This window comes from Rhipicephalus sanguineus, chromosome 7 (genome assembly GCF_013339695.2).
Source record: "Rhipicephalus sanguineus isolate Rsan-2018 chromosome 7, BIME_Rsan_1.4, whole genome shotgun sequence".
In the NCBI taxonomy this organism is placed as follows: domain Eukaryota; kingdom Metazoa; phylum Arthropoda; class Arachnida; order Ixodida; family Ixodidae; genus Rhipicephalus; species Rhipicephalus sanguineus.
The window spans coordinates 90,259,092-90,285,255 of NC_051182.1; the positions used below are offsets into that span (position 1 = coordinate 90,259,092).

At 46.3% G+C, this 26,164-nt stretch overlaps 1 protein-coding gene across 1 annotated transcript in view; it reads right to left on the reverse strand.

Annotated features, from left to right (window-relative positions):
* Window positions 1-22,286, reverse strand: part of LOC119399589 (uncharacterized) — a 50,716-nt gene extending 28,430 nt beyond the window's left edge. The window contains exons 1-6 of the mRNA XM_037666392.2: window positions 21,988-22,286; window positions 16,806-17,165; window positions 16,304-16,479; window positions 3,899-3,993; window positions 2,284-2,450; window positions 1,380-1,480 (exon numbers count right to left, since the gene is read on the reverse strand). Coding sequence (XP_037522320.1) covers window positions 1,380-1,480; window positions 2,284-2,450; window positions 3,899-3,993; window positions 16,304-16,479; window positions 16,806-17,165; window positions 21,988-22,240 — 1,152 coding nt within the window. The 5' untranslated portion in view covers window positions 22,241-22,286. The remainder of the gene's footprint in view (window positions 1-1,379; window positions 1,481-2,283; window positions 2,451-3,898; window positions 3,994-16,303; window positions 16,480-16,805; window positions 17,166-21,987) is intronic.
* Between the last annotated feature and the right edge of the window lie 3,878 nt (window positions 22,287-26,164).

Sequence of the window (26,164 nt, forward strand, 5' to 3'; positions counted from 1 at the left end):
AGTGTTCACACGCACGCACACGTTTTCGTTAAAGATGTAAGTCGCCCCTTCTAAATGCAACAACTGCAAAATGTTTCATCGACTCGGCACCAAACCGCAACTTCTGTAGTCCGCGGCCCCGACATGCAGCTAGCGCTCGTTAGGCCTAGCGTGCATGTTGCAACTTGGCATGCCGGCGCGAGAAGCTGCCCTAGGCAACACGAGATCGGGCGTAGAAGAGATCGCACTCGCGAGCTAAACGAGGGCATCACGCTGAAACGAAGTTTCGGTTCGCGGTCGGGAGAACAGCCGCGGCAACTATCCTGAAAAAGTCTTTCAAACATTGTAATCCGCCTGTTGGTGGCAAAGGCGAAAGCTCAATCGCGTCTCAAAGCATTGTTACTTGCGGGAATCGAGGTTGCACGCGCGAATCTGCGCTCTACGACGAAGCAACTATTTTCCCGACGGAGACAAATAGCGGTAACGCGCTCTTGATGCGGACGCGGGCGCCCGTACGTAGCGGAGCGCGCATGTCATGCAGCCGGGGCAAAGCGCGCATGTCAAGGGGCAAGGCTTCTCCGTCGCCATGCACCCGCTCCCCCTCCTCACACCACCCACCGCCATCCCCTTTTTTTTTCTCCCCCCGCTCCTTGTTCGTTCGTTCCGCGTAACGCCGTCGCCGCTCTCTCCCCCGCCGGCGCATCTCCGCTTAGAAGCACGCTCGCTCCCTCGCATCTCTGAGAACGTTCCGGCAGCCGCATTATAACCGGTCTTTCATCTCGGGGGACGCACAATAAGCGGTATGCGTATACATGGAGTTCTATGGGAGGGTAAACGTGAGTCAGAAAAAACCGCATTATAGCCGGTACTGCACTGTAATGCGGTTACGTTATAAGTGGTCTGAGCTGTACGGGTGCCGGAGGAGATAATGGCTGGCGATTCGTCGTGCACGACAGTCTCGGACAAGGTCCGGATTATCGAATGTAGATCTCGCAGCTGTCCGAAATATCGGTCGTCTTTACACATTACTTCTATGGGATCATCGGCGGTGCCGCGCAACTGTCCGAATTACCGAGCATGTCCGAATTATTGGTGTCCGATTTATCGATCGGCGACTGTAGTAGTTGGAGTCCGGAGGCATCTCGACGTTTCTATATAGTGATCTATTCCTACCCTTCATTGTTTTTAGAACTTTTGGTAACAAGAGACATTTTGTGGGCCCCTTGAGTCTCTCTAGTAACGAGGTTTTGCTGTATAACGATGTGCTAACCCCGATGGTATGGCATTCGCATGCTTACCGTACTGTAACCCGGAATTGTTACTGACAGCAGGCTATCTATGGGAACAAGCGTACACAGGAAAGTATTAACTGTGGAATTGGGGACAGGTGAGATGCACACCTTGATCATTTCCTGGTGGGTGATTCGGAACTCGGTGCCTGGGTAGAGGAGGGTTGCCAGAACAGCCGCCTTGGAGTGAGTGTGAATCACTGCCCCCGCACCTGTAAAAGCAGTCGTCATCGTGACCGCCGGCTTAATTATTATTGGTCTCTCGTACATCCAATGCTGATGAGCACTTCACTACACTAAATACAGTTGGCTTCAGAGGAAGACTAGAGTGGCAAGAACAACAAAAAAAAAGCGGTGGAAGAAATGAGTAACCATATTGATTAAAAATTAAAACCTTGTTTGACCAACCAAACTTGCAATTCCACTATGCTTACCCTCGTTTTTAATTCATCTGCTGAATCTGTCGTGTGCAGATGATTCCCAAATTTCCCTGCACCACTAAACCCTGTGTCATTCTTGACTGCGCTGCTATTCACTCAGGTGATAGGATATGGGTCTAGGCATAAGAGTACCATTCCATAACTGTAGATGTTTCATGCACAAGTGGGACCGCAAACAGCAGGTGGTACAGAAACACTATCGTCTTCTTTCTTTGTTTCCACAGCCTTTTTTTCCTTTTCTTTTTTAAGGACGAAGACTTCTCTTACCCATTTTTCACGACACAAGCCAATTCTCCTTCTCGGCCAATGAGGATGACATAGACACCATGAAGGTGCTGCTTGGGAAATAAGTTGCTTCAATTCCTCACGCCAAAGCGTTCGTTCCAGTGACATGCCATAACACCATGATAATACCATGTCATTTGTATAAGTTACATGCACATATTTATGGAATTCTGGCTTTTGTTAAAGTGAGAGTCGTGAATGGATGCATCAGGCACAATCAGAGCATGTTATACGTGTGAATATCCAGTATTCACAATGCGTGTCTGTGTAGCACGTGTGAACATGCTCACCGCGCAGCGTGAAGGCGTTCATGAAGAGGGGCGTGCACTCGCTCTTGCGCAGCTTCTTGTGCGGAGGAGGCCCCGACAGGAACCGCTCCTCCATGTCCTGCACAAACAGGTCCTCCGCGGCTATCCGCTCCTTCTGAACCCCAGAAGGGGCAATGTAGATCTCATGCCTGCATAGCAGAGCAGGAGGAGAAGGCTTACATGTGAGACTTCAATGTCCTTTACTGAGACACAAACAACACAATGTCAACAAGTAGTGAGGCAAGCATACAAAGGAGTTAACTGTTATGTTTCCAATAAGAAGTAGCAATTAAGGAAGATGCAGAAGGAAGTGGAAAGAAAGACAACCTGTCACAAGTAGGAGCCAAGTGCACACTGTTTTGTCTTAAACATGTTTGCAAGTTCACGTAAGTCCACTGAAATTTTTAAATTTACATTTAATTTATTGCTTTTTTGCTGTTGTCATCTCTATGATTACATTGTACAATGGCTTTTTCTTTCTTCTTAAGCTTGAAGTCTACTGTATCTTGTATGCCCTCTCCTGTACAGGCCTGAATAGGCCTACAGTATTGGGAAATAAATAAGTACAAATGGATTTTCATTACACATGCTGATTTTTTAACAATTAAGCTATAGTGGCAGCCATCCTTTTGTCCAGTTTCTGGAGCACTAGTGCAGTAAGTTTGGCCTTGGGAGTGCCAGCCAGCGCGAGCTCCGATGTCCAGGAGCAAGCCGTGACATTCTTTCTCTTACCAGTCGAGATACTAGCTTTGTCACCACATTGGTTTTCTGCACAATCAAGGTCACTTGCGAGATAAGAAAGGGGTGGTTGTGTTTAGTACTACTGCCTCAACAGCTACTAATGCTTGTCACTTCCCATATAGTGACAATATAAAGAACACCAAATTGGGTGCCGATGCACAGCATGTGTGGCGCAGCACTCGAAGCTGAACTTGAAACGAAAAAACACTTCTAAGAACCGGACGAAGACAATGCCTTGTTTGTCGCTTCTTGTATTGGTCTCGTTTGTAGCAGTGTTTTTTCATTCGGACTGAGCAATACACCAAAGAGCCCAAGTCAACCTGCTAGTACATACCGTATTTTCTTGCATATAACCTACCCCTGCCTATAACAACCCCCAATTCCACTTTTTAAGCACATTTTTCCGTTTTTCAGTGCGGGTTATAAGCGAGAAAATATGGCATGTGCACTACATATTAGTCTGGTGCATAATGCTTCGCCAGTATAGCCACTATCGATAAAGTTGCTTGAGTGGCCACTTTTGAGAACACATTTTTTCATATCACACATAACCGTTTGAACACTGGCGCAAGCAGAACTTTCAATTGATCGCCCGAGTTTTCCTCTGCGGCAACAGTGAAATTCCACTGCATGGCAATCACAGATAATCACGCTTCTTTAAATAGAGGTTAAAACTACATGGTGTGTAATGCAAATGAAGTTTTGAAAAGTTAAACACTTCATTATACAGAGAACTTTGTTATATCGACGTTTAACTGTATAGCAGCTCAATCTGTCACACTTCTTTGCAGGGCACACACAGAGTGTTCATTACAAGAACAGTTGCTCATTAATCGTCCAGAGTGCAACTACTGACCCATGCCGGATGCTGATGCCACCACCTGTGCCGGTGACCCACCCCAGGTCGTAGAACTGGCGGCACAGCTCGGGTATCAAGTTCCGAGGGTGCTCCTGGTTCAAAGAAAAGTCAAGAGGTCAGAGAAAATAAAAAAAAAAGTTAAAAGAAAGAAAAAATGCCAGCTACAGAGTTTTACACACTCATGACAAAAGAAACTACTTATACAATCGCTCAAACTCACAACAAGTGTATTCCTAACTGAAGATCAAACTCCTGTTTAAAGTAATGACTGACAGTCAGCCTCCAGCAGATTTACTACCGTGAATGTGACAGCCATGAAATAACCACTGCAAGTCCTAATGAAGTCCACTGCAATGAAATAACCACTGCAAGTCCTCACAACAAGTGTATTCATAACTGAAGATCAAACTCCTGTTTAAAGTAATGACTGACAGTCAGCCTCCAGCAGATTTACTACCGTGACTGTGACAGCCATGAAATAACCACTGCAAGTCCTAATGAAGCCAACAAATTACAAAGAAAAGGACAGCATAGATGCACTGTTTCTACTGTTCGATTGAGGTACAGTAATTATGGGATAAAAGGAAGGGAAAGTGAATGAAACAATTGGTCGCAACGCGTGGACCATGAGCTAAAAGTACGAGAAGTAATCACTCTTTCCCAGAACTATCCATGACTGGAATAGCTTACCTGCCGACATCATCGACGTCATTTCAAATGATGTGTCCTTTGCCCTGCTGAACTGACTTTTGCTCCTCTGATCTTTCTCTTTTCGCATGACACGTATACTTATCATGTTTTTGACCCTGTTAAGGCGAAGACAGTGCCTCGTCACTTTCTAGTCACTTTCTAGTGTTCTTTGGCGTATTTATTGTATATCCCTTGCATACCTTATCGTGATGTGAATCTGCTGTAGCTATTCTTGTTCTTACAGTTTCTTCTTTTTTTCTTGCTCACGCTCTGTGTATAAAAAAAAAAAGACTTGAACTGTCTAAACTGATTGTACAGCCCTCCCCCCCATTTTAATGACTTTAGCACTATGGGTACCGAATAAATAAATAATAATAACAATGAAAAAACAATTCGCTGCGAGTGGGGAACACACTCACAACCTTCGCATTACATGTGCGATGCTCTATACCAGGGGTCTCAAACACGCGGTCCACCTACCACTTGTGATCATTTCGCTAGCGTACCGCGGCTTCACACGGAATAACATATTCGTGAATTTACTAAGTGGTACTAGCATTATTTACTCACCTAGTGCGTATAATAGCGCTTCATTCAGGTGGGCTGCAGAGATTGGACTGGTATCAAGCATTTTTTTTGTGCGGCACCCAATGTGGCCACTATGAGTTGAAACATCACAGTGGAACAAAAACTCTATGTTTCAGAATCAACACCCAGATTTTAGTTATTGCGCAGTACCAGTAATGACCCATATATGACATATGGGAAAGGCGTTCTTTCAACTTTCAAATGGCAACCCCATTAGCTGAAAATATGTTATCAAATTACCAGGTCTGGTGATTTTTACGAGCTGGCAGCTGACCCGTAAACCCCTGCATGATACCAAAGTATTGAAGCTGCTAAGGTCAAGCCACTCAGTACTGTAGCTTGCATCCCCAGTGGTCTCAAGTTTTTTTTTTTCCGCCAGATTTTAATTTATCTTTGTCCCATAATTTCTACACTTCATTTAAAGACTGCAAGCAGTGCTCCTATGCTTTTCATGACTTCCAGCTCAGTTTGAGTGATCTGATAGGCACATTCTCGTAAAAAAAAAGGCAGGCGTACAGTTCTGAAGTAGGGTACGCAGTTTCAAATTTCAAACCATTTTTCATGCAAATGCGAAGGCCTGATTCCCAAAAGACAAACAGGCGATGCCTACACACAACAGTTGAATAAAGTGTGTCAATATCAGTAATTAAGTGTCAGGGCAAAGCATGTGCTACCACAAGGGAAATCGAAAAAGCTCACACAAATGAGCTCAACACTAATCCTTCATAAGGCAAACTGTACTTGAAGATCACTGCACATCAATTTTCCAGCCATGCATTCGGCTACGCAAAAGCAGGCATTATATTTCTCTCTCTCTCTCTAAATACTTTGATCACTGCAACGTTTTGCAATTTTGAAGTTACTATGCTAGCACTTGAACAAGAAGGGGAGTGAATAGTGGGGCACGTTTTTCTTAGACAGAGCTGTATGAAGGGAAAAGATAATGAAGCCAAGCACAGCACTACAGATGTTACTTGTAGATTTTAAAAGAGTACTGACACGATTTTGAGGCATCACAATAAGGACATTCTTAATTTCCTTGGCACGCAGTCTTATGGCTCTACACACCAGAGCCAGGAAACATGTATAAAGTGTTTTACTTTGATTTTAAAGTTTTTGTCGTCTACGCAGCATCTGCAAGCCAGCCCTATCCCAATGGAAATTGTCAAGACGAGTCAACACAGTTCGCTGGGTTTGCGAACTCTGAGCCCTACATGAGGCTGACATTGCTGTTAGAGTCACTGGATGGCAATTCACTCATCGTACTTTACGTGTACAATGTGCAACTGGCACAGCACAACAGATGCTGCTGCAAAAACGTCATGAGTTACTGTACCCATGTGACTTATACCCCTGTCACACGGCAAATCTAATGTCATTCACAACTAATGTCATTCGTTTGTAATGCCATTTGTTTGCTGTCACACGGGGAAACTAATCCCATTCGATGAAAACGACATTTCTCGTCGAATGAGTTCCCGAAACACATTCGCATTCGATTTTGGACCGAATGCGTAGTCTCGACGCCAGGGACCTTTTAAGGAGATGACTGTTGACTTATATATAAGTAACTTTTGTGATTTTTAAATATCTTATTCTTTACTAGATTAACTTATTACTGGTTTCGTGACGTAACAGCACGCGCGAAAGTTTGTGAAAGAAAGCTACTCTCAACTACAGAGGCTGGACGCCGGCCATGTTTGATTTGTGCTCTCCTGTTTGTTGCCTGTATCGTAGGCGTTGATCGTCCGATTGCACGTGTTTTGGTGATCAAGGTGGTGACTACGCGAGTTAGCTACCGCCGTCTCATTTCTGTAGCCGGAGTGTCAGTCGTGCTCCCACGCTTCAGTTCACTGTACCCACGCTCGATCATATCATCGGCCATGTTGGTTTTCGCTTGGTTCTTGGTTCGACTTCGTTTGTGTCATGCAGCTGTGACGAGTTGTGTATGACGGCTGCGTTTATATTCCTGGAGCAGCTTTTTAGTGATAGAAAATTATTTTCGAGGATACACGCGTGTTAGATGCAAGTTTTAATAGATTTTTATTTCTCCCAAAGTCATGGCTCAGGAGGCATAAGGTCATGGTCATCATTTTAAAATATTTGTTTGCGCTGTGTGACAGCAGGCAGGTAAAATGACATTAAGTTCACCTAATGTCATTCGTTGTAAATGAAGTTAGATTTGCCGTGTGACAGGGGTATTAGACCTACATCAGACTGTTTACAAGTCACCGTGAAACTACTCCATTAATATCAAAACAGAAAGTAGTTTTTTAAGATGAGCTGCATCTTTGTTGTCTTGCTTGTCCTCTGTCTATTGTTTGCGCTCAGTATCATTACGAACAGCGGCATTAAAAATACATTCAACCTGTCCCCCTTTGCTCCCCCAAGAGCAAACATATTCAAAACACAGCGCATGAGTTCCCGGCCTCCCTGCCCCCTAGAAGGAACTGAATTTTCGTGGGTGCCCCCCCCCCCCCCCCCCCCCCCCCCCGAGTAAAAAAAATCCTGGCGGCGCACATATGTTCAATGCACCCTGAGGAACCACGGTACTCTCTCTAGGGTTCTCGACTCCACAGTTTATTTGCAGCAACAATACGAACATTTTTAAAACTTGTGTCAGTACTCCTTTAATTGAAGTGCAGTAATTATGACACAACAACAAATGAAGATGAGCGAAAAAAGAAAATTGCCGCCGGTGAGGAACTACACCCACATCCACCCTCATTTCAGGGCCACGCTGTTGCTTGGAGTTCAAAAGTCAACAATTAACCTCAGCAGGATATCAAAATCTCGGGAAATACCAAACTCGCGAGCATATGTGAATGTAAAATGAAACCGGCCAGCCCGACGGCTAGCCGGCGTTATCTGATAGCACGATAACATTGGAACAAAAAAGATAGACAGCCCTTGTCTGCCCGCAATGCCGCTTATCAATCCCTTCAACGGCCGCGTTTGGCGCGTGAATGCGCACTTATCATGATGGCTTATCACGACCGACCATCATATACGGGTGTTACACCGGTGCCGCACGGTGCACTGATCGCGATCAAGCCCGATCAGGATCACATTTCTCAGCCGTGATCGGCTACCCTCTGCATCTTACGTAAAAGAGCCAATCACGGGCGTGAAATTCGATCCGGATCAGGCCCGATCGCCATCAACAGTGAGCGAGTGACACTGGTTCTACGCGGTGCACTTTCGATCGCGATCTAGATCGCCTTTCGCGGCATCTTTAGTAAATGAAGCTGATCGCAATTAACCGAAACTCGATCCCGATTGGGCGCGATAGCTAGCGAAACTGCCTAGTGTAACTGCGCGCATGACGCCAAGCCTGTCTCTTCAGGCGCCTCTCGTCTAGACATGAAAATCTTCAGAGAAACCATCAACGAACCGCCGATGTTACCGGCTCTGAAGATAAACGGCACTACGGAATGCAAGTGAGACGGTGCGAAGATTACAGCACACTGTACTACCTCGTCGGGCACGGAGTCGGGCTTGTCGGTGGTCATGTTCGGTAATCCGAGGTGAAACGAGAAACCAATCGACGCCGAAGTCGATGCAAACCGCTGCTAGACCAAATAGACCACAAAAACAGCTGACGCTGCTGATCGGTCTGCTAACAGACTGCTGGCAGGCAGCTGCGCTTTTTGGCGCGTCGATTGATATCGCGACACCGGAGTTTCGCAAACCACACCGAAAAATAAAGGTGTCCTGCACAAAAAAACAAAAAAAACATCGCAAACAAAAATAAATAAAACAGTCGGAATTTCTAATGATTCATGCACACATGTCTTTTCAAATTTAAGTAGCACGTGAAATAATAAACATAGAAAAAATTGGCCGCGTATCTGCGTGCTTCGCTGCAAATGTCGTGTAAAGACGACAGAAGAGGCGCTGTGTGAGATATGGACGCTATCTGGCAATACGTCGGGAAACATGAGTGCTGTGTTGCGTGCTGGTAGTCCCGGCGCAGCAGCAGGCGAAGACCGGCGGTGACCAACGCGACCGGCGGGGACGCCAGCCAGCCCGAAAACGCGGTTTGGCGCGAAGCGCTGAAGCAGAGAAACGTCCGCACTCAACGAGTACTCTCCACACACTCTTTTATTTACACGTCGCCTGGGTAAAACAGGAACGCCAGAGCGGCGCCCACAACCGGCAGCCTGAAGGCCGCCCACAACGCTGCTTTTTCATTTTTTAAATATTTTTTTTCGCGTTCTTGGCCTTCTCAAAACTAAAGTTTTTCAACACCAATCCATGGCATTCGTACAGTGCAATACAGAACCGAAACCGAAACACAACAATGAGCTCGTGCGAAGGGCACGGAGGAAGGCAAATTTCAGCGCAGTCGCATTTTCAGCTTTGTTGAAACAGCGCTCACTAGACGACGACGAAGTAAAAGAAGGCACACGACAGGCAGCGCCTGTCCTGTGCCTTCTTTTGCTTCGTCGTCGTCTAGTGAGCGCTGTTTCAACAAAGATGAACGCATACCAACTCGCTCAAGCTTCCATTCTTATGCATTTTCAGCGCAGCTTAAGAAACTAGGGTCCTTAAAATTACGTATGTATGCATTTTCTATTAAAGGAACACGCCACCTAATACTTACCTAGTGATGTTGCACCTCAGATATGCATGATATTTACTTTTTGATCGACAACGTTCACAAGTATGAACAGCCGTACCAGTTCAAGACGGCTGGCCCTTGGGCAAGTGGTTCAACTTTGGCCGAGTGGCTGAATCGAGGGACGTGCCGACAAACAGAAAGACAGACAGACAGAAAGACAGACCAAAATTTCTGCGTTTAAGTTCCCCAAGAAAGACTATCGTCTTTAAAAGAGGCGGGCCAATCATGTGACCCGCGTTGCGTTGCTGAGTCAGCTGCTCTGGCGACAGTTTACGCGGTTTTACACGCCGATAAATAATGGTTTCTTCATTAAACAAAACTAATCGCTATGTTGGGCATGTAATGTCTTGCAGCGGCACCCACATTCCCGAGAGCGCGGGAAATTTCAAATTCGAACCGGCAGATATGCGCATTTCGTGCCGGTTGTCACAAGCACGGTCTCTCCCATGTTCTGCACGGTGAGTCAAGTGTCCACTGTCGAATGTAGACACTCCTGAGTGTCTTTTCGGCATGACTGAGAAGGGCAGAGCAGGAGCAGATAGCCAGATCACTAAAAAACCAAAAGGGAGGGAAAAGGTAGCGTCAATTTCTCCCCTGACAGTGAACCACTGTCGTAGCTAGGGAGGGAAGGGGCGGTTTCAGGGGGTTCTACCCACTCCTGTACTTTTTCATTTTTGCATGTGTATATATACACGCACACATACAAACGCACGCACGAACATGCATAAAGTATTCCCAATGCCCACGAACTATAGGTGGCGCGCCGTTCGATTCAAGATGGCGCCCGGAGGAGGGTCAACCCGCTTCTTAGCATGGGAACAGATAGGACGCGCGGACGTACGGCCAGTGCCACTTTCACCGGATGAAGCCATGAGCTGCACTGAAATGGATACGAGACCAAAATACTTTCCCAAACCATGGAAAGTGCTAAGTGCTCGCCACCTAATTATTTGCTGCGGTGTGAAAGGTTATATTTCAGCTCCGTTACCGTGCAAATCCTGGGCATGCTACAGAAGACTGCATGAGCTAGAACTGACATAGGAACTGAAGGGCACTACGAGGTAGTACGTACCGAGCCTGCCTGACGAATTTGCCGCCGTAGTAGGCCGCTAGCGAGTAGCGCCATCGCTGCTGCACGGGACCACATGTTTAACGTGTTGATGGTTTCCAAACATAAATTGAGCCGTCGTCGTTACTTGCGCAGTCAGGAATCTTCTACTTCTTCAACGGAACACAAGCATCCAACATCCAATTCAGTAGCGCTAGTGTCACAGTCATGCTCAGACTCTAGCCGTGTGCAATTTACTTCAATAGGACGTTGCAGGTTCGATCAGCACAATCCAAAAACTAATATCAAAAAGAATGCACACGTATGCTTTTCACAACGTTGAAGAATTCGATGTTGCGAAATTCGTCGAACAACAATGCCGTTCGGAAGGTACCGGTGAAATGCAGGAGAAGTTAGCCGAGAGGCGTGGATTGTGGCTGTCACTGCACGTTTCATCGCTCTCACCATTTTGCTTCGCTGATCGAGCTCGAGCATGTTGGCGGCATGCGGCGCTCCATAATATCGACAATAATTGCGCTACATGCAATGCACAAGAAAAGCTATGCTTTTATTTTGATCTCGCTCAAGGATATTATGCATTAAATACAATCAAAGTGACTTACGAGCGTGAAAAAACATTAACGCACGAGGGGACGTGAAGTGCAACTCGCTCATCGTGAGTTAGCAGCTGATCGTTCATCGTCGCTGTCACTCTCGGTGCTTTCACAGCCTTCTATATCCAGTGAGAAATCCTCGTCGTCAAGATGGTTTCTTTGAACATCACTGCTGAAAGCAATCTGAAGAATTTCCACCGCCGAACAACTACGATCGACCACTCCGCATCACCATGTTTACAATTAGAGAGACGTCTGGACGCCCCCCCCCCCCTTCTGAGCACATTTTGCTCTCAAACCGGTCAACAAGCAACTCGCTTGCAGTGTGCTGCCACCTATCAACAAACGTACAAAAATAAGAAGCACAGCACTGCCTATGAAACCAATATACTTGTGACGGACGGCGTTGAGAGCGTTCGCTCCACGAAAGGCGTGGAGCGGACGCGTCCTCGAATGACTGAAACATTGCTCGCGCGATTCATAACAGTGCTTTCCTGACAAACATAGAGGCCTGTTATGGGATTCATGCACTACCAAGACGAGGGTAAGAATTCTGGTAAGACGCATGCTTGGTTACGAAAGTTTCACGCAATCACTTTTCATTTGATCGCAAGTGTGCTGTAAATGCCGACTGCACAATATGTGACTGGCCCGCGGCCGCTTTGAAGGTAAGATTGTGTTCTCATTAATCTATTTATTGTACCATTTGTTTTGCAGTGACATTACGAGCCAACAATGAAAACCTCAATCCATCCTGTCTCCACATATTATCTAGTTTGTGCGCTGTGGAGCTTGAAAGCACTTCTCAGAATTTCAGCACACTGGCATTTATTGTAAGTGCAGTGTTTTTCTTATTTGTGCAGTGACAAAATAATTTTGTTTAGTTGTGTGAATAGAGTTTCTAGACGCGACATGACTGTGCAACTGGTCATGTCGCGTCTTATGTGATGTCGGGCCTTGGTCAACCCGCGAGCGGCATGCACTCGGCATCGTCGGCCTCTCCCATGTTGTCTCGCAAGAACGAATCAAATTTCTCGTGTCACGGAGGGCCCGGTTTGTTCACTGATGCAGGAAACATGCAAAGTCATACTGTTCCTTTCTTGCCAATGCGTTAACGCTGAGGCTAGCACAGCCGAACAAGGGAGCGACAGCGTAGTGCTGCCATTTTGTCTTCTACTAACCCTCCCTGAGAGGACGCTCCTGAATTCCGCTTGGTGGTGCGACAGTCTATGGACATTGCGAATTAGTAGAACCCCCCCAAAAAAATTCTGGCTACGCTACTGCACTGAACACCTTACAAAATTAATTACAAACTAAAGAAAAACCCGTGCACATCACATTTTTCTTTCTTTTTTTGCTCTTCCTTCTCATTTCTGATGACTCTCCGCGGTCTCGCATTCGCCAACCGCTCGCGCCATGTCAGTACGGCGGTGAATGCTCGTCGGCGTGTCCCATTTTACTGCTTCTAGCGATTGTTTTCCAGAATTTGGCTGATCTAGAAGACTAGGTTGAATCCCAGACAGTTCTGAACAGTCAATGTTACCCGGTAACATGAATAAAGGCCTCAAGATGCACTTGAAAGCGAAAGTTGAGGCTAAACAGTGTTCATATAAGCACCATTTTTAAAAATAGGCATTTATAGGCATTTGTAAGCATTTAGGCACAAACAGGCATTTATAGCCACTACAAAAACACTATAAAAGCCTTTCTTAGTCTCTAATTCATGCTCATATATAAAAGTGGCGCCATAGGAACGCAAGGAACAAAATAGGCATTTGCCTAAAATCCGGTCTCTAATAAGAGGTACCAATCAAGTTCCTCATTAACAAAGGTAGAAATATACACCAGCATGCGTAAAAGTTATGAACAGTTGCAACATGAATCAGTTGGAACTCTGGAAAGATGCAAAACGTGCCATTGGATTTTGCACGTGAGCAGCAGCTAGACATGAGAATTTCACGGTCAGACTGGTTGCAAATGTGTAGATGAAAGTCACACCAGTTGTACCTGTGCACCTACCACACTGGATAGATTCAAGAGCTGCTTTTGAAACGTTTATACCTCTTGAGGGTGGAGATGGAGTCAATCATCTCGCGAGGAAAAAAGAGTACAGCCTCTTTGCATGTTTCACGCGAGACATTGCGAAGAAGTGTTGCGCAGAAGAGGCGAAATCCAGGTAGGTAGGCAACATTTAGTACTTTCACACTAAATGCTACCATCATCAGTAACGAGGTCAGAAAAGCCTGCCAAGTGTACCCAGGGCAGCACAATTAAGTAGGGATGTGTGAATAGTGAAATTTCATCTCGAATCGAATTCGAATCGAATAGTGCCGAATCGTGGCCATAAATATCGAATAGTACATATATTTACACTAAACTTGTACCGCCAGTTACAGCAAGACAAAGGAAAAATGAGAAACACTACGGCTTGGTGGCAGCTTTATTACGAGCTTGTTCGGAAGAGTATTTTTCGTCTGCTTTTATGGGCGCGCAGGCATGTAGATAGAACAGCCGTCACTCCAGCTAGCAGGGGCACTCCTAACCTCCTAACGGCAAAAAGAAGGGGGGTATGGTAGCTAGCCTTTTTTCCCCTATGGTCACAGAATACGGCTTCAATTGTGCTTCATCTACGGTCCCGCAGTAGTGCTTTATCTCAATGGGTACTCGGGGCCCAACAAACTTCGGGCGCCCGTTCACAGCAGTGTTTTAACTACACGCCTACGATGTGAATTTTTGAACGAGTGGTGCGGTGCGGCAGTGATGACTGCACAGCGTGACCAAATTTTCATATGCGAATCCAATCACCGAGGGTTTCGCGGGCCGAAGTCTGAATGTATCACGGCGCCTGCGACATACGCGACCGAACAAGGCAAGAAAAGTCTGTGCCTTCGTTTCAGAGGCGAAGTTGTGAAGTGCTTGACAGTTTTGTCATATTTCTTTTTTTTACATGTGGAAATTACATAATCGCCTTTAAAATAAACATGCACTCGCTTTTGTACCAGGATATCGGTGAAAGTTTTAACGAAAGGCCTACTGTACCGATGTTAGCGTTAGTTTTAGCCACTCCACCCTAGCAAAGTTACACCATTTGCCCTTGTCGCGTTTTAGATATTCGTCCTGTCGAATTATTCGAAACTTCGAATACCAGCTACTCGAAAGTCGAATCGAATTATTCGGTTAGGTATTATTCGATTTGAATTCGAAACTCGAATATTCGCACACCCCTACAATTAAGCCTTCTTAATATCTATATAGTTCTCTCGCAGTGCACCCAGCCTCCTCCTAATTGTTTTCAACAAAAGGACGACACAGACGAGATTCAGTCCTTTTGTCAAAAAGTTGTCGCGCTTAATGCTGATGAATTATGGAATAGCTTCTAGCTTGAACCCATAAGTTGTCTTGCGCATCAGCTCACTGGTGTAGCTTGGCCCTTTCAGCTATGTTTTAGTATACTCTAAATACTGACAGCCGAGCAATGACAACCGGAAGCTGCCACTGGCCAGAAGCACCAAGTTCAGCTTTACCCGACCAAAAATCACGAGAAACTATGTGTAGGTGCCGTCACACAATGTGGATCACCACGCTCCTTTTCGATGGAGGAATCTACTCAAGATTTGTTGCTACTACCAAAGAGCATATTCCAAAGCAGTCCTGGTGCGGCATGGCATAACTTTGGTTAACACTCCATCTCTGGAGCAGTTTGGTTGACAAATTTCATACTCCCTAATCGAAATGAGGCAATTGGCACAGGTGTCCGACCCCCGATTTCTTAAAAGGTGAAGAAACTGCAAGAGCTACTAGCACATTACAAAAACTCATACGGTCCTTCATGCATTCGCGTAAGACAACTAGAAGGTGAAAGCCTTCTTCTTCTCAGTCAATATACTGATCCTGCCCCGACCCCCTCCGAAAGCTTTGTACACCTAACGTGGTTTTGCACTGTCTCAAGGATCAGAGACATTGCAGGGTTTCTGCACCTTACCTGGTTTTGCAATGGCTCAGTGATCGGCCCAGCTTTGACCAAGCAGCGATGTCATGTGATGACGTCACGATGACATCAGATGGTGATAAGATCATGTGATGATGATTTTTTGCTTCACTCGTGTTGACGTACGCCAATGCCACGGGATGTTGACGGCCAATTTTTGCGTTTGATAAGGCATCTAAGGCTTTCGCCTTCAAAAGGCACTGACCTAAAATTTCAAGCTCAAGATGTGTCCTTGATTCGATTGCTCGGTATGCATAGGTATTTCTGACCAAATTTGAATGGCGTCAACCACCTGGAAGTTATATTATTTCGAGTGCAAACCACGTACGAAGGCTCGACGGGGCATTCAGCATCCTGCAACATTGGCATTGTTGGAACGGCGTACATTTATGAATCGCTGTTTTGCACAGGGTCGAAGCAAAACTGATCCGCGATGTCGTGAATCGCAGCGATTTCGAGTTCCAGAGTGTTGTCTTCATCGCTTGTCGACAGTTTTGACGGCGACGACAGCAGTGCTGGTGACAATGACATGACTGCAAGTGTGCGCCTAGCAGGCGAAATGTCATCTGAGTCTCACGTCACTCCTTTCTGTGGCCAGCGGATCAGCTCGGACGTGGTCCGGTGGTGACCGCCAGGAAGAGCCGCCAGTGCTACAAATTGGAGGGCTTTCCACCCGTTTTGAATTGTGCTAGACACTGGTCATATTAATCAATAAAACAGGTAGTTATTTGTCCCTCAGTTGCATTTTCTGTAGTGAATTGCTACTAGGGGGTCGATAACCAGTCGCGTATGCAAAAATTTTGACATGCATAAATTTGATGTCAGTGCTACTTTAAAACAGCAGGCTCACCTCCCAGGATGTGATGGGGGGCGACACCTGTGCTGCCACAACGGGACGGGCTGCCGCAACTGCATCGCGCATCTTCTGCTCGTGGCTCTTGGGCTTCGCCTTACGCTTGGGCATCGGCTTGATCAAAAGCACGGGCAGGTCGGCCGGGGCCGGCGTCGTCATGGCAACACCACCTGCTATTGGCACGAGAAAAGTGGCTCTTAAAGGGACCCTGCAACACTTTTTGAACAGTCGGAAAACGTTGTGCATTTGGAGTCGAGACTCCCGGAAATGTGTGAGCGAGATGTTAATGCACGACATGGAGCAGGGAGCATACAATTTCATGTCAAAAACTGTCAAAAATCACTTGCTCTCTTGTTCACGTGGTCATCCCGACTATGCAGCGAGTGAGAGCACCAGCAGATAGTCCTAAAGGCCAAGTGCAAGCGCCACACACCACTGAACTACAGTCGGACACAACTTGGGAATGCAGCGGCATTTCCACCGCACTGAAGGTATTCACCTGTCCCAACTGGGCCGTTCGAAGGCAAGCCGTTAGCCTCGGACGAGACAGTGGTAGCCGCGGTGGCCTCTGCCAGCACGTTCTGTCGCAGCTCGCTCATGCGCTCTTCAAACTTGAGCCGCATGTAGCGGCGGTCCTTGGCCAGACGCACGTTGGCCGACCGCTGCACGTGCGCCTGAATCAGGGGCAGGGGCAGCTCGAACAGGGACTGCATGTCACGCTGCACAGTCTGGGGTCCCCGCTCGGCCACGTACCGCACGACCAGCTCCTCGGCCAGCGACTCAGACAGCAGTGCCCGACCATTCTTGAGCAGAATGCCCTTGGAAGGACGGCCCAGCTGTTCTTGGAGGTCGACCAAGTCTGCAAGGAGTGCCAAACGCTGCTCAGTTACGCTACTGAATGGCATGTCTATCAGCTATAAGCATAAGAATTAATAAAATCTCGCAGATACAACAGCAAACTGGGCATGGGTGGAAATCGTTAATAGCAGGCATTTTCTTGACTCTTGCCCAAATCACATGCCTGTTTGATCAATGTATGTTCATTCTATTCAAGGCTGACTGAATCAGAATTTTATACTTCACGAAAAGCCCCGTTTCAGATTATGTCAGGACTTGCGTAAAGAAACAACCGCCAGGTCTTCACAATGTCTGCTTAGGTAGTGTTTGAAGGTTACGAACAACAAAACCGCATGACTACCAGTCCTTCAGCCTAGACAATTACTGTTTCAATGTTATGTAGAACCTGCTTGCAATGAAACCAGCCATACTAAAAATAGCATTACTAGTTTGATGAGGATTTTACTTTTAGACACAGCAGCAAGCTTGGAACAGAATGGACTCAGAAATGAACCGGCTGTTTTAGATAAGCAGCTGCCAAAACATTTTAAGAGGCTGACACAACGTTGACATAGCTCTCATGATGAGGCTATTTGCAAGAGGCAATACCAGGATATGCAGCAAAAGCTTCTGCACCTGAACAACGCCCGATACCGCCACTGCATTAGAAAATGTCCACAGGTGCAATGCTGAGAAGCACACCTGCCCAAACTAGGATTTTAAAATTGAATGAAATTATGAGTTTGACATACCCAAGGCAAGATACGATTAGAAGGCGAGGTACGTGGGAAACTGAAAATTCATTTTGACCACTTTGGTTTTATTATCGCGAACCTAAATCTAAGCAATAGGCATTTTTCTAAATCACAACCTAAATCTAAGCATAGGGGCGTTGCCCCTGCCCCTAAGCCACGTACCCTAACAGCCCAAACAGAAGCAGTACTTTGTTCTATGCAATTAAAACGAAACAAATTGTGTGTCAGTAAACGTTTCAAGTTTTACGACAACAACCATAGGCTTATCTCCTACACGTCCCTTAATGGGCACAGTTCGTACGCATAGGTCGGCAAAAAAATTGGAGCTCACTCAGACTGACTCAAAAAATATAATTTGCTCTGGGGGCTCACTCGGACTCAGACTCACCAATATTTTCTTCAACGGACTCACTCGGACTCGGACTCAGTAAATTTTTTTTCAACTGGACTCACTTGGACTCAAACTCACCAAAACATTAGTCACCCAGACTCAGACTCACGGCCCGATCTGAGAAGCGTGCGAACTTGAGCTTGTTGGTACACATTCATAGTAAAAAACAGCACGAAAACTACAATCTGTGTCTGAGTGAGTCGACTCACGAGTGAGTTTGCCGACCCACGGCCGCTGGATAGTGGCCGACCTATGTTCGTATGACTCAACTGCCCCCCACACACCTCCCTTCGGGCATATTAGGTAACCTACACCTTTGGCGTAGTTTGCACTCCCCTAAGTCTTTCATAGACATATTACACAATGGAGCAACAAAACAATACTCGCTGCTAGAACAATGCACACAAAGAATGGAGTGCACAAAACAGGCACTCGTGCCACACGGTTTTCTTCAGCTTATGCACTAGCGCTGAATTCTGCCTCTTCCTATGCATACAATCAAACTCGGCCAATTCCCATTGCTTGAATGCAGCACACAAGTCTCGAGGGCTGTGAAGGACAACCTTGGCTCTGTGCCAAACTGTGAGCCAACTCGGAACAAGTGACGGAAACACCTGACACCATTTGTCTGGTCGACTGCCACAAAGAGCTTCAACATTTTGAAGATGACAGGCACGTGCTTTTTAACTGCTGCTTATCATGTGAACTGAAATATGACAGTCTTAACCCTTTCAGACGCCTCCTATGAAGAACTGTCTGTAAATGCGTGAAATTGGTACAATGTTATTTCAAGGCACTCGATAATATATTGCAACAAAAATAAGGTCATAATACGTTCATTTATGTGTGTTATAGTAATCATTTCTAATTACTTTGTAATTAAATGTCTAGTTATTCTGAAGCCGTTCATGCTCTGTTTTTTTGCATAAATACAATGAAATCTCAGGCTAGAAATATAGTGCAAATTCATTTTCGGTTATGTTCATGTCGAATAAAGAAAAAAATATACTTTTGACGTGGGTTGTGGGAAGTGGCACGTCGAACGACTCATCGAATATGGTAGTGCCTTCAGCAAAGTGATCATATGCAACAGTACACTGCAAAATGAAGTTAAATGAAGACAAACTTATTATGCAGGAGGTTCCATTCATCCAAAGCTCAATGTATCGCGCTCTTTCTTAGCCCTTAGTCGATACAAATAGAAAAAACAAGTGGTGTACACAATTGTATACATAGCGTCTCAAACAGTTAAGCTTGAAACAAAGCCGTATACAGGGTGTGTTCAAAAGGTATTGAACATTTGGTGAGCAGAAATACCTCTATTAGGTGGTACAAAGCCTTAATTCCCTGCAATGTGGTCTCCTTGGTAATGCACACACTTCTGCAAGCGCTCCCACCATTGTTGAAAACACATCTGGAATACATCTTAAGGAGGGGTCATCAGCCAGACCTTCGCATTGTATGATGTCCTCTCTTGACTTGAATTGGGTTGTTTTCAATGGGATTTTCAGCTTGGGAAACAGCCAAAATTCACACACAGCTAAGTCAGGGAAGCAGAGAGTACGACAAATAACAGGAATGTTTTCCAGGTGGAGCTGCTGCTCCATCGTTAGCAGCTTTGATACGAATTTCGTGGACACTACACTCTTCTTATGCCCAAATCCTGAGTCAAAATTGAATGTACTAATCCAATGCTTACCCGTATCCCATTAGCAAGTTTGAGACTGGGATGGGACGGTCCTCCGTGACCAACGTCCATGCTTCCTCAACAACATTCTCAATTCACTACGTTGAGGGTCCTCCTAAACAAGGTTTACTGTACACTGATGTGCGGCCATTAGCGAGGTGGTTGCACCATCCCTTTATCTGAGAGGTGCTCATGATTTGTCACCGAAAGCCTGTTGAATCTTGCGAATGGTTTCCGCTCGAGTATCGCGAGGCTTTCGGTAAAATTTGACGCAATGCCGCTGCTCGTGTTGTTCCTTGATTTTACAACTTACTGAAATTCAACAAGCGCTCTCACCACACGTTCTCACTCACGGACCAAATGCGAGCAACTGAAGCTTTCTACGGGCAGAAAAATATTCACGCATGTGCATAGGTCCCCCACTTTATTGGTTGACGTAGGAAAGAAGAACGTTCGATAGATTTCGAACATATGCCGTAGAGTGTCATGAGAAGAGAATTACCCCTGTGTCACGCTGCCCATTGAAGTTCACTTCGTTTTCACAACTTCGACCTACTCAAGGGCGATAACGATTGCTCCTCGTGTGGGCTTTTCCAATTAGTTTTCAGTTCAACCACCAGAGTGGCCCTGCAACAATGAGGAACTTAAGTGTAAAATATTTCCCAAAATAAACCAATTCAGACCTTGTTTTCTTTCTACTCTGGCCATGCTTTTTACCACTGGTATGTCTTCACTCGTGTTTGCTTGCTTGCAGGACAATATCTGCCATTTACTATTTATTAAAGATCATCGCTTGTTAATTAACCTTTGCGACAAAGAAATGCTACACTGGTGTATATGGCTGCTATATTTCCCCGAGAAAAGTTCTAAGGTTGCCTCAAGGAGAAAATTTGTGCTATAATATGAAGCTATATGTCAGTTGATTAGTCTACATTGCCGACCTAAGCACGAAGATCTTATCCTTCTTTCATGGCTTTTATTTGTAATAGCTATATACTATACCAGCTCGGCATGGAAGCATGCTGAAAGCGCTCAAAACAAGAAAGTCTAGAAAAACAAAACAAAAGAGCTCAATTTTTTAAAGTAGCTTTTTCTTTCTTTTCGTTGGCGACAACAATCAAATGTTGAAAAATGTGTACATGGTATTGACAACCTCCGCATAAGCACAGGTAATCTCGCGCGAGGTCAATGTGTATACAATAACATGCAAATCGTGCCGCTCTCGTAAAACAATGGGTACAATATACCTTAAGGGCCACCGTTAAACAAAACAATTATGACATTTCACGTAGTATGATGCAGTACAAGGATGTCATTTGTTAATGGGCCACAAATAATAGCTAACCAAACACAGCGGTAGCAAGTATGAGTTACCTCGCATTATTACGGCGATGTGCGGCTAACAAAAGCGCTAGCTTGATCTCGATCGAAGGGCGCCACGCACTACGAAGCAAAATCGATTGCGAAAACGGAAAAGGGCAATTCGTCTTCTACGTCTATTCCTGCAAAGGGCAGGTTCGTGCATGAATGCACGAAGCGCGTGTTACAATCGGGGCTTCAAAGTCCAGTGGGTAAACGACCGAATTTTGAAAGCGAGTTCCCCACTAAGAAAATGCCCACAAGCGCCGCAGTACTGCACAGAAATGCTGACAACAGAACAGATAAACAAGCTAAAAAGATCCATTCACAAAAGTTTCCCACGACTCAAAGGCAAAAACGCTAGCAGACGCCTTGAGCGAGTGTTTACGATCGAAGTATTGGGAACATGCCGGTGGCTCCCATCGAAGCTGTCGTGATAAAAGGCTTCGCGCACATGTCAATTAAACTAGTGTGTATTTACTAACACGCTTCGTATCCAGCAAACGTGATCAACTCCAAGGGAGTAGTTAAAAGAATGCTAAACGCTGCCACGCAGTCTACCTTGAAGTGAGAGTAGCAGACAACCCAACGTAGGAACTGTCATCGACGTATTAGGTTTAGCAAACGCAAAAACACCACCGGCTGCCCTTACCCACAAACTCTCGGCCGTGCGTTCTCCAGTACTTCCTGGCCTTCTCGCTGACTGTCAGCAGACTGGACACCTTGCCGCTTTCGAGTTTCTCCTCCATAAGGAGCAGTATCTCATCGTAAATGTCCTCGGATATCGGAGGTTTGCAGCGGTCGCGGAAACGCGCCACTTTGTGCTTTACCACGGCGTCCACGATTTGCGCCATTTCGCGGTAGTTTCGCTGCTTGCTACTGGGCCGCAGACTGTAGGTGGACATTTGTAGAGGCTCACGAGAATTTCGGCACGCGCCACTCGTTCGAGAACATTTTTCGAGGTGCGTGTTTCAATCGTTTCAATGGCGGTACAGGTTTAAGGACACCCCCCAAAGCGACAGCAGTTCATCACTCAGCCGCAACACTTGCGCAGAGCGCTGTCTACTACGCTAATTCTTACTTGGTACAGCCGTGCCCCTACAGTGGCTTTTAAAAGCGTTTACACAGTGACATAGAGAGACCAACAATGTTGTTTGAAGAAGAAATTACTAAAAAGAATAGAAACACCACTTCATGCCGACTATTATTTTTACTACTCGTTTAACTTGCCCCTTGTTCTCGTCCTCTCGCATTTTATCTGTCTACGTGACTCATGTTAGCGGGCTCTTTAAAAACGTCTGCACCATACTCACAAGGGTAGTTGTTTGGGCTAGTTGGTTTGGCTAGTTTGGCAGCAGTCACACAGCCAGGGGGTTGCACACCGGGCCCGTGCGCCCCCCTACTACACTCTAGTCCTGCCATTGGGCCACAGGCGAAGTCGCGAATGGCAGAACTGCGACGGGTCACAGAATGCTGCATAATTCCTAGCCCGGAATTGTCTTAAAACTGTTCCGCGAAATGCAAGGGCATTTCCTTATAAGGCATGCGTACCACATGAAAATGGTATGTGAATAGCTGGAAAACAGTTTTCCAGCCTGGTTTTCAGCTGGAAACGACTCTTCTCGCTGGGAATTTTCCATTCCCGAATGGAAGCATCTTTTCCGGCTGGGAATAGAAAGCATTCCCAGCTGTAAATGCTATTTCCAGCATCGATATGGAAACGATTCGCCACTGGAAAGTCCTGTCTCGCTCGAAATTTTCCCGTTCCAGTTGGGAATTCACATTTCTAGCTGGAAAAATATCCAGCTTCAGTTAGGAAATAATTTGCTCAAACAGGAAAAAAAAAAACAATTCCAGCTACATACAGTGAGCTGATACAAGCAGATGAAGTATAAAATAAAAGGCGCGCGTATTCGTTATTAAACATCAATTAGAATGTTCGTCACACGGTACATAGGGCACATTTTACAACCATGATCTTAAGTGACCCTGTGGCTGGATGGCAAAGAAAAGATACGTCTGGAAAAAACGCACTTTTAACAGCGAAACTGTTCCAGCTCGGCGTAAAGTGTGTGACCGGGCCTGACAACTGTCGTCATCATGAACAAGTATGTGCCACTGAATTTGGGCAGATCTCGCTTCTCAACACTACGGCGTGGCCTGTAATAACCCTGAGAACGAGTAAAGATAGAGAGAAAGAAAGAGAGAAACAGAGAGACGGAAAGAAAGATATATAAAGAAAGAGGAAGAGAATGATTCTTGCAGGAAAAACAACCTTCACAAGGTGGGATTTGAACCCGCGTACCCTCGACACGATGGCGAGCGTCAAAACCACTCGGCTATCCAGGCACGCTAGCCGACCATAGCATAACCTTGCGTAATAATAATATCTAGGGTTTACGTCCCAAAACCACGTTATGATTATATGAGGCGCCGTATAGTGGAGGGCTCCGGAAATTTTGACCATCTGGTGTACTACTGACATCGCACAGTACACGGGCCTCTTGCATTTCGCCTCCATCGAAACGCGACCGCCGCGGCCGGGGTCGAACCCGCGACCTTTGGGTAAGCAGCCGAGCACCATAACCACTGCTCCACCGCGGCGGACTAGTAATTCGTTTAGTATAGTGTAGCAAGGGGGTGGGAAAGAGAAATGAACGTGAGGAGGGTGAGATGTGATGGTGAGGAGGAGGGAAAAGAGGAAGGAAAGCGTAGCACAGAAAGAGTAAGCACAGAAAGATTAAAGCGTAGCACAGAAAGAATGAGAAAGAGAGAAATAAATGCAGAAAGAAAAAAGTCACAGTTTCACCGCAAGGGCGAAGCAATGAATGCGATAGCAACAAATTGTAGTGTTACATGAAGTGAGGCAGGCAGCTAACAGTTTTGTATCCGGTCTCGCGCAACTACAAAACACTGGTGTAAGAGAATACGGCCGCTCCAGGGAGCGATGCTCTCCGCATAGTCACTTCGCGTTGAGAGCGCAGCACGTAGAAGGGTATACGAGCCGCCCGATGGGATGGCTTTCGAGATAGCGCGCGCGCCAGCGATCGCGACCGCGCCCTTAGATTCAAAGTTCAAAGTGACTGCTCGCGCGACAACACCCTCCGCCCCCCACATCGTGTCTTTTTATTGTCGTTAAAGACGGGCGGGGCGTTTCCTGCCTGCTTCGACGGCAGGCCTCCCGAGCGGGGTGATGTTTTCGCATGCGCCCTCCGAGCGACGGGAATGGGCCGGCTCGTTTGATCTCTGCTTCGGCTGCGTTCGTCGCCCCCGTTCGCGCGCTTTTACCCGCGGTAGAACATACAATGTGCGGGGGGATTTTATCAATTTGACTTCATACCGGAAGGAAAAAACCAGTCGAGACTGTCCATATAATTGCTATCGCAATAAAATAAATATAAGTGGAATTCATGAAATGCATATACAAAGGCAATGAAGCTGTGATGGTTTTCGAGATAGCGCGCGCACCAGCGATCGCGACCGCGCCCTTAAAGGGACCGACAACTGATTTTTTCTCGACCCATTTTTTTACGATGCGCAGTGTTTGTAGCTGCAGCAGTTAATCCCAAAAGCACGTATAGCTACTTTACAAGCAGTATTTTTCGATCTGAAAGGCTCTAACACGGACGTACCTTTCCTCCAGCAACGCTAAGAATTGATAGCGATGCCGCCAGCCATTCTCGCGATTTGTAAAAGCTATCGTTGTTCTGCATTCGCAGGAGTTCCTCTAGCTATGCTTAACCACCTTTATTTAGAGCTTTTCAACTATTTTTGAAAATAACAAGCTATATTACAATGAGATGATGTGGCATTATACACCTTCCGTTTATTTGTACCGCGTTGTGTGCGCATGCGTCCAATGTTGTCTGCGCCTGTATCATGGTGGCTTGTCCCGGTGTCGTTACTCTCTCGATGTCATTGAAAACGTCACTGCGCATATGCGCGGCCGCGCCGAGTAGCAGCGCGCGTCATTTCTGAGGCGAAGTGGTAGGTATCAAAACCCTGACGCTCGAACATCTTAGCGACCTGGAAACCGTGCACGGTTGCATGAGCACGCTGAAGAGCATGGGATCATTACGTCAAGCGAAGGCAGCGCCACTTTAATGCATACTGCTAACGCAGATGGAGTAATACCTTTTAATATAAAGAAACGAACAATATTTCAATACTAACAAAACAATCGTCGAACGCGCACCAGCAATCAATTGCCACGTGGCCGGGTTCATCGGATCGTTCATGTTTTCCTGCCAGAGGCGCCATAGGTCATTTTTCGCGACTTTCAATTACCAAATAAAATAAATCCATCTCTCACGAAAAAAACAGGGGTGGTTTGAGTCAATGCGACGAACTATCTTACATCGTTGGAGTCATCTCATTTCATGTTTCTGGCAGTTGTGAGAGAGAGAGCAACTTTATGAAATGCCTGCAGAGATGACGAGGCTCCCTCCACGCAGGGAGGACGAGCTTTCATCGCGACGCGGCCATACGTCAGTCTCGTTGCGTTGTGCTCTTCGAGGCCTTGCTACCGAGCTACTTCCGCGGGTCCGAGAGGGCCGCGGCCCCCTTCCTGGGGCGCCGCCCCCCTTTTCCTCGGTTTCGCTCGGTCGCTGTCTCTCTAGAGCTGCCGAGACCTGCTGGACGGCCTTGAGTTGTGTGTCTTGATCACAGATCCTCGTATGCGGCGGGATCGTCGTCTTTACACTGGCTTCTCTCGGATTTACGCTACAGTCCCAAAGGATGTGAGCCGCGGTAGCTCTCCTCTCCTCACGCAGTCTACACACGTCACTGGCGTACACACTCGACACACGTACTTAGCTAGCACCGGGGTG